The sequence below is a fragment of the Pteropus alecto genome, unplaced genomic scaffold (genome assembly GCF_000325575.1).
Source record: "Pteropus alecto unplaced genomic scaffold, ASM32557v1 scaffold3, whole genome shotgun sequence".
Lineage (NCBI taxonomy): Eukaryota > Metazoa > Chordata > Mammalia > Chiroptera > Pteropodidae > Pteropus > Pteropus alecto.
The window spans coordinates 6,726,396-6,741,046 of NW_006442484.1; the positions used below are offsets into that span (position 1 = coordinate 6,726,396).

The 14,651-nt window shown below is 34.1% G+C and overlaps 1 protein-coding gene across 8 annotated transcripts in view; it reads right to left on the bottom strand.

Annotated features, from left to right (window-relative positions):
* The window catches only part of PTPN4 (protein tyrosine phosphatase, non-receptor type 4), a 186,812-nt gene that overhangs the window by 26,006 nt on the left and 146,155 nt on the right, over window positions 1-14,651 (bottom strand). For all 8 annotated transcript variants that reach the window (XM_006921001.2, XM_015596795.2, XM_015596793.2 and 5 more), the window contains 3 exons: window positions 8,739-8,898; window positions 5,291-5,374; window positions 5,141-5,197 (listed from right to left, as the gene is read on the bottom strand). In XM_006921001.2, coding sequence (XP_006921063.1) covers window positions 5,141-5,197; window positions 5,291-5,374; window positions 8,739-8,898 — 301 coding nt within the window. The remainder of the gene's footprint in view (window positions 1-5,140; window positions 5,198-5,290; window positions 5,375-8,738; window positions 8,899-14,651) is intronic.

Sequence of the window (14,651 nt, forward strand, 5' to 3'; positions counted from 1 at the left end):
TCAAATATATAGGGGGGTGTAAGGGGGATCAAATACATGTTAGCTGAAGGAAACTGGACTTTGGGGGGTAATTACACAATAGAATATATAGATGGCAAATTATAATGTACACCTGAAAATTATATAACTATATTAACCAATGTTACCCCAATAAACTTAATTTAAAAAAAGCACTTATTCGTTTATCCATCTATTAAAAAAAAGAGAAGTAGACATATAGCTTTCCCACGAAGATACTACATTGTTTTCCTTCTTCATTCAACCACTTTTCCCCTGATGCTCTATTATATGCTTAGACATACAGGTAAGACAAGTAATCTTGAGGTGCCTCGATACAGTCAGCTCTTGCTTTGCACTGTCGAGATATGTACAAATTTCAGTTACCACAATCTTGCTAAATAACATCCTTCTCCCAACAACATGGTACAAATTTCAGTTATTGTGATATATTAATTGAGAATAATTGCATAAAGTACAAACTTTGATGCTAGTTCATCAGTCCAAAAGTCACCACATAAATAATGGACACACAATCATGATCAGTGATCAATCACATCATTTCTTTCAAAGTCTGTTGGTGATTTGTCGCTGTGCATCTATTATTCAGTTCATGTAGAGACACAACAAAGTATGCACTTGTGTTGTTTCCTTGTCTCCCAATGATAACCTCCCATAAAAATGGATAATATAAAGAGGGAATTGTCCAAAAAAATTAAAAATGCAGCAAAGAAACAAAAACTGATATCGCTGGAAGTGATATTCAAACTGAATGTAAATGGAGTTATAAAAGAAATAGTTGATGATGGAAATGTACCCTACTACTGTTTTGAGAGACTCGATACACAGCAAAAGGGATTTAGTGAAGGTGAACTTAACATAAATGATGAAAGTCACTGTAATCAAAAGGATGAAGATGTCCATGAGGAAGTGATGCTGGCAAAAAACTTCTCATTAAAGGAATTCTTGGAGATATTTCACAACAATGAAAATGCAGAGTACAAATCGCTGGAAGTGGATTCAAACTTAGAAAAGATTATGACAATTTGCTATGGCAAGAAAGAATGCTCACTCGGTATTTTAAGTTATACAATGAGAAGGACACAAGCACTGTTCAAACTACTTGTGATAAGTTTTCACGAAGAAATAAAACACTTAAATTCTCAATGTTTCTAATGTTTAGACTTACGGGATACTAAATCAGTATTAGTTTTACTATTTTTTAATTTCTCTATACACTTATAAGAGAAAGCAAGAGAGATGTTAACATTTTGATAAATTTAAATTATGGAAACAATCGTAATTTCCTCCATTGATTATCAAGGTGACTTTGCAGTTTGGTCATTTTTGAATGGTCATTTTTACAGTCCTGCACTACTGGGCAAAAAGTGAGGACTACCTGTATTTTATTAAGCAAACAAACAAGTAATTAAAGAGAGAAATAGAAAGATGGACAGCATGGTCCAAGAAGACAGCAATGAGATGTATAAGAATCAAGTTTGAAGGATTATAGGTCAGACAGAGAAGGAAATGATAGGGTTGGATCTTACAGGAAAAAAACTAAAGGAACTTCCTGTGGCAAAAGCTTGAAGAAATGAAAGCATGACGACTCAAATGCACTATAACGCAAAGCCAATAAAATCCAACATGGTATTATCATTAGTGGAAAGAACACAGGTCTCAGAGCCATGTTCTTCCTCTACTGCTTATGAAATGTGTGATCTTAGACACCTGACACTCTGAAAATGAAGCTGATATCTGCTCTAATTACTTCACAGAGCTGTGAAGACAATAATGAGACCATTATGCAAACTGTTAAAATCTGGAGAATTAAAATTTAAGGTAATGACCATTCTCTTTAGTTGCTTTTTTTTCTACTTGTAGTGGAGCAGATAACATTCATATACTCTCTCTGTGTACTAGCAGGGTGATGTTTTTGTGTATCAATTTGGTTCCAAGTTTTTGTAAATGTCTTTGAGGTACCTGAAGAGTAGTGAATTGGGAGATTAATGGTATTGGGAGAAATGTAGTGGTCATTGCAAAGAGTTATCCTCTCACCTAGTAGTTGGTGGAAAAGAAGAGGTGCTCTATATGTTATGGAGAAGATAATTACGAATCTTTAATTGTATCCTGCCTACATCCACTGATATTTCCAGTTCAGACACTGAGGCTAACAGGGGAGTATATTAACCAATATGCTAAAACATGCAGACTTTATTTTAGCCATTGTCAATGAAGGGAATTCTCTAATGATTAATTTACTTTTGTCAGGTATATTTATAATTCTTTATTTGTATTTCGCTATGATCTGGAAAGTCTAGATAAATTGTATATTAAAATGAATTTTGTTGGAGCAACAGCTATTAGCTCAAAGATGAGCAGATAGGAACAAAAACATGACTTTAATTGGGAATTATTTTATCCATTTCAGAAGGCATCCAATATAAAAAAAAGACAATAAAATATTTAACACCCTGTCCTTTCTCTCCAATCACTTAAAATGAGGTTTCCAACAGGAAGACTGTGATGTTTTCTAAATTAGGAAGATAATATAAAAATGAAAAATTTCTATTGTTTTAATTTTTTCTAAATTTAGTCGATATTTTTGGAACACAGTTCTATGTGGCAGAAAGGAAAAAATTACCAATAATTTTTATACCCTATAAAGAAAATACAGAGTCATAGAATTCTGTGTAGAAATGAGCCTGTCTACAGAATGTTTCTTAAACATCCTTGACTTAATTGAAAACTATCCACACTGACTGCTCAGAAAAATCAATATTGCTTTTGTATCATTCACTGACTACTACAACTAGCGTAACAAAAAGATTTATTATCTTTTCTAATTATAAGAGCTAATATATACTCATTGTCATAATTCAGACAATTAAAAAAGGAATACAGAAGTAATAAATGCCAGTAATTCTACTACCTAGATGGAACACTGTTAACATTTTAAGCATGATTCCAAGGCTTTTTAATGTATATAACTCAAATTTTAAAAAACTGGGTCAAACATATATGTGGAATTGTAATGTGTACTTTCTTTAATGTCATCTTATGAATATATTTCCATACTAATATAGAGCTACATCATCCATCATTTCAATAGCTGCATAGCAACGTATAATTTATTTCGCAAACTCTAATGATGTACATTTTCATTCCCCTCACCCCGATTTTTAACTGTTATAAACAATAGTACAACAAATCTCCTCTAGTGTACCTTTTGTTCCCTAGTACAAATATTTCATTAGAGGCCATTCCTAAAAATGAAATTGTTAGATCAAAAGATATATATTTGATTAAAAAAAGTTTTAGGTAAAATTTTTGTTTTTAGCAAAGTTATATATCACACAGTTTAAAGAACTGACTAGGTCTGTAAGAGTTTTAAGAAACCATTTCTTATGCTCTTCACTACTATTTCCCTCTCTAGAGGCAACTTCTTTCAACATTTTAGCTATCTTTTGTATTTACCTCAGTATCTCTACATAACATCCCCATTTTGTTTTTATTTTTCTATTTTAGACATTATCTAGCTTTCTACTTGATAGAAGAGAATTTAGCAATCTTTCATCTCTTCATTTGCAGTTCCAGGCACACACATATTTCCTATTAAATATATACTACATAAGTAATTTTGGACTATTTCCCTCATCTTTGTCCTCATCTTTCATATGCATAGTAAAGTGTCGTTTTATGCATCCTATTCCTGTCTTGCCCCTCTGACTATAAGATTTGTTTAAAAGAAGACATCTGATCTAGCCTGAACCTATAATTGGTTTACTTCCCAGGACTCTGTAATTTGGACAGGTTTATTCACTCTGGGTTGCCAAGCTGGTAATACGTAAATCTGTAAGTTACTAGCAATCATAACCGACCACATGGGTGAGGAGTGGGAGTGGTAGCTATCCAATTTCTATTTAGTAGAGGTTTAGGAGTCATAATCATATTTGGAGGTAGGATGTGTGTGTAGTGGTGGTGATGTTACAGGACTTGACTGGAAGCTGCTATTAAATACACTGTTTTTATTTAGACTATTTTATTGCAGTGCCTTGAGTATAAGGCTTAGTGTACAAATTGGTTTGTACTGAGATAGAAGAATGGAACAGTCACAGAAAAAGAACTAGAGATGAAAAAAGAGAGTGACTGATGATTTTTAAAATTCTTTCTAGAGGACTGACTGCAATCCGTGGGTTTTGTGAGATACGCTATAATTCTATGATAAACTTTGTATTTATGCTTAAACCAAGGTATTTCATGAATAAGTACCCTGTAATTTGCAACCAACAAAGTCCTTAAAAACTGGAACCGAAACAATATATCATGATATCTATAAACAATCTTGATTGCGATCTTCAAACCAACTTTGAGGTTGCTACAAAGCACCCGAAAAGGCATGATTGGCCTCCTCTCAGGTTGTTAGTTCATACCTTCCCTAGGGCAGGGAGATAGTTAAATGATAAAGGGTGCTGACTAAAGAGCCCCCGGAGACCATTTAGGTAAAGAAAGCAATAACATAAATGTAAATTTGAAAGTGAGATTTGCTACATATAAGAGCATAAAGATAATGTACCCATAATTAATCAAGAATTGTCCTTATGATGAGCATGAAGTTCATGAGTGCTGAAGCTGAATGATGGGTACAGGGGATTCATCATAAGGGGTACCTAAAATGTTTTCTCTATGTTTGTTTACAAGGTTCATAATAAAAAGTTTAGAAATTAAATCACTAGTACTATTTCTATCTAAAGTAAAATTTTAAAACATAAAGTAGGCAAATAGAATGTAGGCAAACAATTCTAAATGAAAAAAACAAGCAAACAAAATAGCAAAACAAATGAAAAATATACTTCTGTCTACATTTTGCTGTCTTAATGGGCTTACTATGATAGAATCTATTAACACTTTAGAAGCACTGAAAGTCATAAATAACTTCTTTGTAAAAGCAAGGAGTTTAAAAACTCATATACAGGGAATAAATAAAAACTAACTTCCCAGCAATTTAAGGTATTCAGCCAACAACATATGATACTTAACAAATTGAAAGAAATCATTTTTTCCCCTTTACTTAGACTAATAAAAATAAAATAAGTACCTATTCTTGAAAATAAGATTTACATGCAAGATTTAGAAAACTCACAGGTGTTCCTGGTGCTACTCGGGACACGATCACAGGCATCTTCTGATCATATCCTCCCTTAAAAACAGAGCAAATCAACTATTAGTCATAAATTAGCAAAACAGAAACATCTTAATTTAAAAACTGAGTATAATATAAATTTCAGATTACCTTCACATTGAATCCAAATCTCCCATTTTCATCAGGTTTCATTCTGATTAGAACAAGATTATCATGTGGAATACCACCATTAGGCTTAAAAAGACAAAAATAAATAACTTGTAATTTTCTTCATTTATAATTTATCCTTCACATATACATGAAGAATGCTTTTCTTGTATGTTGTTATCTACAGTACATAAAGAATCAAAAATAAATTAAAATGTTAATTAGGAAAAGTAAATTTTCACTAATAACCTGCAGTCCCCAACTAGATACATTCTCTCAGGTTTTTTGCCACTCCATGCTAGTTTGTAAGTGCATGGAACAGGAGCTTTATCAATTAATTTTAATTCATTAATCACAATATCCTTAGAATGTGGCTCAAAGTTTTGCATGTAGCTGCTTTCTAAAAACAGTTCTACTGAGATATAATTCACATGCTATACACTTCACTCAAAGTGTATAATTCAATAATTTTTACTATAGTCACAGACATCACTACTATTTAAGTTTAGAACATTTTCATCACCTCCAAAAGAAACCCTGTATCCATTGGTAGTCATGCCCCCATTCCCTAAGTCCTATTCGATCACTAACCTATTTTCCGTCTCTATAGATTTGACTATTCTGAACATTTCACATTTATGAAATCATACAATATATGATAATTTGTTACTGGCTTCTTTCACTTACCATGTTTTATGCCTGCTCTTTGAGGGTAAGTATCTGGCTAACTTATCCTTCAAGACACAGGTCAGAGATGATCATTTCTGGGAAGTATTTTCTTAACTCCAGAGCAGTGTTAGTTATTTTTAAGTATTTTTGAATTCCCTATAATCAGTTCTAAGTATAGAACTTATATCGCCTTTAAATTGTCTTCATACTTGTTTGCTCTAGATCCCACCCCCTCTTCCATACTCAAGAATATTGCTACAGCAATTCTCTACTCTTCTGCATTATCCATTTTCCTGATCCTCTGGGAAATACTCTTATTTCTCCCATTAAAAAAACAAAACAAAACAAAAACAATTCTCTCTGGATTCCACTTCCCCATCCAGCTACTGCCCCATTTCACTCCTACCTCTTGCTGCCAAACTTCTTGAAAGAGTTGTCCACATTTACTGTCTTTATTTCCTCTAATCCCATCCTCCTAGAGTTGGGTTTTCATCCCCAACATTCCACCAAAACTGTTCCAATTAAGGTTACAAGAGATTTTCACAGTGCTCCAGTGTTCAATGATCAGTCCCCATCTTTTCAGTAGCATTTGACAAAGTTGGTTACACTCTCCATGGCTTTCTTCTCGTCAGCCAGTTGACTACCTTTCTGCCTACATCTTCTCAGTTTCCTTTGCTGGCTTCTTTCATCCTCCTCATGTTTACAATTTGGAGGACCAAAGACTCATTTCTAGAATCTCTTATTTAGATACCTATACATACCACACTTCCTTAGTGATTTCTTACTCTCTCATGTTTTTAAATACTGTCTATATGCCATAAGCTCTCAATATCATAACTCTAGCTTGGACTTCTCCCTTCAATTCCAGAATCCAATATCTAAATGGATTTCTAATAAATATCTCAAACTTAACATGTCTCAAAATGAGCTCTCGATAACTATCCGTAAATGCTCTACCTTCAGCCTTTCACATCTCAGTAAATGGCAACTTCATTCTTCTAATTGTTCAGGGCAAAAACCATGCTGTTAACCTTGATTCCTCTTTCTCTACTACTCTGCATCCAATCTACCAGCATATTACATTAGCTGTACTCTAAAATATACCCAGAATATAGTCATGTCTTATTCCTTCTGTAGCCACCACATGGTAAAAATCACCAAAGCTTGCTTGGAATACTTCAATACCTCATAACAACTATTTTTGCTACCCTGCTTTCAGTGTATTTTTGATACAACAAGCCAGAATGATAACGTTAAAATTTAATTGACATCACATTACTTCTCTCTTCAGATATGTATGTCCATTTGCTTCCTAGTTCACTCAGGGTTAAAAAACAAAATCTTTATAAAACAAGGCTTTTAGGATCTGGCTCTCTCATGTACCTGTCTCTTCCTCATTTGTTTATTTTACTTTAGCCACAATGACTCCCTTGGTGTTCCTTGAACTTATCAGTCATATCTTTGTACTTGCTATTTCCATCAGCTTACCTACATGGTTTATCACTAAGTTCATCCCTGGCTCATACTATCTAAAAGTATAAGACTCTACCTTTGAAATTCCTTAGTCTCTTTCTGCTTCATATTTCTCCCTAAAATTTATACTATCTAATATGCTATATATTTAAATTATTTACCTTGTTTACTATTTGTCTCACCCTTATCTCCAGAAAATAGATTCCTTGAAGGCAGAGGTTTTTTTGTTTTTTCTTTCTATTTTATTCCATTATATCCCCAAAGCCTATAATAATGCATGGCATGTGCCTGTTAAGTAATTTTTGCACGAATGAAAAATAAACTGGACTGTAGATTATTTAACAGCAGGGGTCATGTCTTGCCTCTGTATTTCCACTACCCACTAAGTACCTTGGCAGATAGAAAGACCTCAATATATATGAACTAATAAATGAATAAATGATAAAAAAAAAATCACCACAGTTAGCACTAAAATTACCATTTTTGGTAAGGATTCTGCTCTTTTTGATGTGTCTGTGGTGGTGAAGCAATAGTGTGGAAGAATAATGTCTGTCTTTCAACTTTAGATAATGTGGGAGGGCTATAGGTGAAAGTATGATAAGTCTATATGTGCAATGGCCATCAGAAACTTCTGGTACAGACAATAACCCCTGGGAGTCTCCATTCTCTGCATCTTATTTTATTCCCTGATGTCTTTTTTTAAGTTTCTCGAAACATAGCCATATTTTGTCTGTCCTTATACTTCTTCATGAACACAGTGTATTTTTATAATTTATTGACAATCTCACTTGATTTATTTACATTCATCTGAGAAAGCGATAAAAATTTGTAAATCAGGGGATTCTAACAATTTACTATTTATTGTTGTAAAAGCATGTTCTCCAAGGCCAAAGTACCAATATAATTCATATGTATATTTTGTAGAACAGAGAGTGATCACATACTCCAAGGACCTGAACTCAATTTTAAAAGGTAGATGAAAATGATAAAGTGTCCACACTCAGTGAATTATATAAAAAGTTAATGGTATTTAATGGATTATTAGCATTTGTTGTAAAAATGTGTTTTGCAAGATTAAAATCAACATTAATTTGTTAAGAATTAACTTCTAGAGCAATGAACATTTTATAAATGATCATGAAAGAAAATTCCATAATTAGATTACATTGTGGCATAACTCATGAGCAAATGATGAAAAGGAGAAAGTACAGTAATATAATTTATAGATAAAACATACCACAGTACAAAAGAAATTTCATTTATAGTTTAAAAATTTCAAAGAAATGTGAGAATATTTGATGCTACTTACAGTAGATTTTTCAGGTGAAGATGGAACATCAAATGGTTCATTAATATGGTTTTCCAGATCTTGTTGAGAATGTGAATAATGAATTTGGTTCCAACTATTTTTCTTCGATTGTTTGGGTGGTAAAGCTGGAGGCTGCCCATCTCCAGGGGTCTCTTGTGATCTAGATAGGAAAAATGAAAAAGAATGAATAGTTTAGAAGCTGTCTTACAGAATTGTTATTTTAAAAGCTAGGGTCAAGCAACTCAGATATTTACAATATCTAGTAAGAGACAAGTTTTAAATAGCATACTTATTTGCGAGTGCCATTGTTTAAGAAAATATTTCTTAACGTTGAAATTTAAGTAGCAAATCTAATTTCCTACTTTCTCAAATATGTAAACAATTCTACATATAATAAAATATTTCTTGAGGGTATTCCTATGAAGATATTTATTAATCTAGTATAACAATGCACAAACCTTTCCAAAACCTTTTTAAAAAGGTTTTCAGAGTAGTCATATGGGTAGCCAGGGAATAAGGCAGTCAAAGAGAAATAAGAATTAAGAGTTGAGCCATTCCACAGATAAAACATTTGTTATAGTCTAAAGAAGTTAAGTGATTGGCCCAATTTATCTAGAAATAAAACACGATTCATGAAAGTAATGAACTCAATGCTGCGACAAGGATTAGAATCTGAGTAAGAATGCTGAGATCACTGAAAAGACAAAACTGGATGAAACATTGTCAGAGTATGATTTAAGGTGAGGAAGCAACAATCCAATTAAGATTAGAGGACATAAGCCTCAATCTATGACAGCGGAGATTGATAAAAAGAGCTAGGTATAATAGAGAAAGCTTAAAGGTAAAAACTAGCTTTTAAGAACAAGTATATGTTACTAACATTACTTGTGAGTTTTTCACAAAGGCCAGAAGGGGGAACTGGTGCTTCAATTTGTACCCTAGGAAGCATGTATCCAAGAAGGTGGGGAGTTAAGGATAAGAGGCAAGGGGAAAATGGTTCTTGATAGGAGCACTGACCATCACTGGAGCTATTTTTCTCTGAGAAGGCAGGAGGTCCTTTGGGGGAAAGAAAAGATTTACTATCCATTCCCTAAGGAGAGATAAAAGTTGACAGCTGCTGTGTCAAGCTCCATGGCTACTGCTGTGGTACTCGGGCACAGAAATTACCTAGTTTCTGCTTTTTTGTTGACTGACGACAGATAAATAAGATATAACCTGTACAGTCTTGGGAAAGTGGAATAATATAATTTGATTATATTATTGTTCAAAAATTATTCTCTACCCCTCCCTGTTTGACATTAGGCTTGGCCCTATGACTTGCTCTGGCCAATGAAATAGGAGCAAAAGTGGTACGTGTCACTTTTGAAAGAAAGCTTTAAGAAATAGCTTGTGATTCATTATATTTCTCTTTTTCCCTCAGCCATGAGATTAGTCATGTCCCAAAACAGGGGCTGTTGGCAGTCTGGGTCCTGGAATGAACATGACATGGAATCGTGCCACAGTGGATCCATGACGTACATATAATGAAAGATAGAAATAATCTTTGTTGTAAGTCACTGTAAGTTAAGATAATTTGCTACCACAGCATAATTTAGCTCAAGATAGCTAATACAACGATTACCACCAGAGTGGTCTTTTAGATACATGTGATCTCTCTTGATAGAGAAGGTAAAAATCTGATTAGTGCCAAGGAAGTCAGCCAGGATTAATGGATGGTGTTAACACTACGGTCCTCTAGGGAGGTTTCTCCTAATGAAAATATAGTCCTTCTGAAATTTTGCAAGATAGTATGAAATATAATCATTCAATAAGCAGATAAACAATATGCCCACTCAGAGTAGCTTTCCACATAGAAGTCTGTAGGGCACAAAATGCTCTCAATTCTGATAAGCCTATAAGACTGCTCAGAGACCGAACCTCTCCTTTTTGGCAAAAGCTTCTTTTGAGGTCTACCTTGATGGCCAGAGAGTCCAGGTCCTAAACATACTAGTTTTTATTCTTCTAGTTTCAATTGCCAAGAACTCAAGCCTTTAAGTTCAATATATTCAAGTGCTGCTGCTAAAGAAAATGTTCCCACAGATTAGAATGCAGACGTGTACCTCAACCATGCCCTGCTGCAAGGGATTTGGAGAAATGAAGATGGACACCCCTTGGCAGAGCCACACAGATGTGACATTTCTAAAAAGCAGCTGATTAAAAGCCTCCAAGACCTTACAATAACCAGAAGTTCCTGGACTCCACATATATCAATCAGCAGGTCTCATCCCTTACTTAGGGTTAAGTGTAAGGTGAATAGCAACTTTGTTTCTAGTTTTACATACAGCTGTCACACCCAGCAAGCATTTAATCTCAAAACTAAAGGTCTGTAGAGAAGAGTATAAGGTTGAGATCATATAGGAAAAGAATCAGAGCACTCTATTTATTCTTAGTCCAGTTAATAGTGTAAATACAGTGACAAAATGCACAACAAGGACAAACTCAAACCTGATCTGCAGTGCAATATCTAAGTGAGCCTAAGCTGGTGGGTATGGGCATAACAGTGGCAATGCTCAGTTACAAGAGAGGGATAGTGCTGAAATTACAGAACATTTTGCTGAAACTGTTGAATCCGAATTTCTAATGTTAGAGATTAGGCATATACAATCAAAAAAGCTCCAAAAGTGGAGCTTCTGATTAGAAATCATTGTCCTAGAACAATGATTACAAATTCAAGGCTTGTGGGACAACTTTGGCCAACACTGACCCATTCATTGTTTTTGTAAAATGTTAACTGATAACATTTAAAAAATTACATACGCACCCTGGATTTCCAGAATGAAAAATGTGGAAGCTCTAGAAAGAATGGACCTGCATTACAAGTTGTCAACTACTGAACAAAGCCAAGTGGTAGCTGCTGCCTCTAAATGGACCATGGGCATTCCAGTCAACATAAATCCCACCCAGTATTACTTGCCAGACTCCAGTGGGTATTTGAACATAACCTCTCCTTTAAACATTCATAGTCTGCAGGAAGACGCAGATAGGAAGGGAGCCCAAGCATAAAGTCCTGGGTTGGCGTTTACGCCAAATTCTAAAGAAATGGTGAAGAGAATGGAGAGTAGAGAGAAGACTGGTCAAGATGTAACAGAGGCAAGGAGAATATAATATTGGATTTTAGGACAGGGGCTACCGGTCTTCTCATTGTTTTATGTAACTTTCTTGTTAAAGTAACTTCTCAGAAAGGGGTGGACAGGCTCTCCATATGCATGACTGCTGTTCGGGTTAGGTTGGTCTGGGAAGCTTCTACAAACTAATTATGTGCTCTCCCAGTAACCCCAGTAACTGTTCCCTCCCCAACTCCCAGCCTACCTACCTATCTAAAATACAGTCTATAAAAGTAACCAAGGATGTCAACACAGACTTCTGAAACTCCTATTTTGGGCAAAGGCTATCAATTACATTTCAAAGACATACTCTAAAAGTATTAACTCAATATAACAAATGATAAAACTTCATTTTACATAGCTAATGTATAGCTATCATATGCAGTCAATCTGTTACTTTACTCAAACAATTATCTAGGAAGATAACTTTCATAGGTAAACCATGCATTATAATTAGAAATGATAATACATTTAAGCAATGTCATGAAACAGGAGAGTTCTAAAGATACCATATCTAGGCTAAAACAACCAAGAAAATCCAAATCGAAACCAAAACAAAAAACAAACAAAAAAACACAAACAAAAACAAAACTAAACAAAAAAAACAAACACTAAGTATAATAGAATGAAGAGACATCACGTATTTGGGAAGAACAACCAAGCAGCATAGTGGAACATAACCCAATTAGAAATAACCTTTGGCACCCTGAAAGAAGGGACCTATAACTTAAAGAGAAGGCCAGGACCTACTATTAGGTGGTTTAGACAGGACTAGGGAAATAGATACCAAAGAAAAAAGTAGGGATCAGGCCTGTGGCTGGAGTCTTATAAGTAGGGGTCATCATTTAGCTTAAAGATGGGAGTTGGAAAAGATGTCATAGGGAAAGTATAGAAATGTCATCCCAAAGGGATAATTTTAGTTACTTCTAAAAAAGAAAACAGCAAGATAAATCCTGAAAATTGTGAATTAAAAAAAAAAAAAAAAAAGATGCTAAAGATTCAATTGTACATACATACCTTCCATAGAAGCATAAAGTTTATTCTAATTTAAGACTTGAAAACAAACAGAAACTGTATTCTTGGTAGATAGACACTAATAAAAACTTACCAGGAATTACGACTATTTTTAAAACTTATTTTCTAAGATACATACCTGGCGCTCATGTCTCATTCAATTACAATCACTAGGGTTATCCAAATCTTCACTGGGCATTTAACTCTACTATATTTATATTATGTAAGATACAGATAAAATCCTGGTTCAAAATTCACTTGACACTTTGGCTAATTTATTTTTTCAGAATATTTCAAAGTAAACACCATTTCAGACTAATTACTAAGTAATGTTCAAGGCAATTAAAAAAGTATATATAAACTCTCAGGGATACAATTAATACAAGAATAGGACTGAAAATGTCATTATTACTGTATCAGTAGGAATCTATTCCTGAATCAAGGTCCCAGACCTGAGATACTAAGTTTCGACCAAACTCCAAGTCCTTGACCTTAGCTGCCAAACCCAAGTAGTGAAGACTTTTGCCAGAAATAGAGGGTAATACGTATACTGTAGCTATAGTAGTTTGGGGGACCTGCAGTTAGTCTTGTCACGAGTACAGCATCTAAAATGTTACATCCCTGAGTTCTCATGGCTTGATACCTCTTTCCATCCTTACCGTCTTTGGTTCTTTTATTTCCTTGTGCTAGAGTAGCCTAGTATTTGCAGGGTCCATAATATATTGCTAGACTTGATCAAGATCAGCATGAGAATTGGGCTAAGTTGAGTTTGGAGATGAAGTTAGTGCCAGTAGCTCAGAGGGGCAGAGGGAAGGCAAATATTTGAGAACTAAGCAAAAGGAATTAATGAGGTAAGGACAAAACTGTGGTGATTTGTTATATAAGATTATAATGGAACAGTCCAGGAAAAAATGGTTCGGGGGAAATGAATTTAATGCTTGAGGATTACGAAGTCTGCAAAGAGTCTCTCAATGTTAAGGGACCTAAGGATTAAATTGAGAATTTGGAGAATCCGGACATCTAAAAATTCAAAATACCTCAAAAATTCAGATAGATAAACAGTTGATAAATACTTAAAAGCTGCCAGTATATATCCCCTCAAATTAACTGAAATAAGTTACATAATTATTATAGTTAACATCTACTAAACACTTTACCTCTGTACTATGCATATTATTAAAAGTTCACAGCAATTCTATGAGGAAGATATTATCATCCTGTTTTTACAGGTGAGGAAATTGAGGCTTATTGAGATAAAATGATTCACCCAAAGTCTCATAATTAGAAGTGGTAAAACCAAGTTTTAATTCTGAATTCAGAGTTTGTGCTCTTAACACTATGTGATACTTGTACTTCAAAGAAAACAACTGTAAAAAAACAGAAGCAAAGCTATTTTAAACCATGGGTTTTCAAACTTTTTATAGCAGTGGACTCTTTCAAATGAAATGTTTCACAGAAGCCAATTTATAAAACAAATAAAAGCTAAGGAACCTGATTACCCATCAGTATTTGAGGCCTCAACAGACTTATTTTCTATCATTCCATTTTGATTTTAAGTGGTAATACTGTTATATTTTAAATTCTAATAGAAACTACTTATATTTAAATGAACGGAATGCAAGATCAGTAGACTGGGGCTCTAATAACATCCATATTTACTACAATTAATAACATATTTCTAATGTAATGAATTTAATGTATTAAAAACCAATAATTAGCCTAAAATAATCCAAAGTGTGTGTGTGTGGGCAGCGGG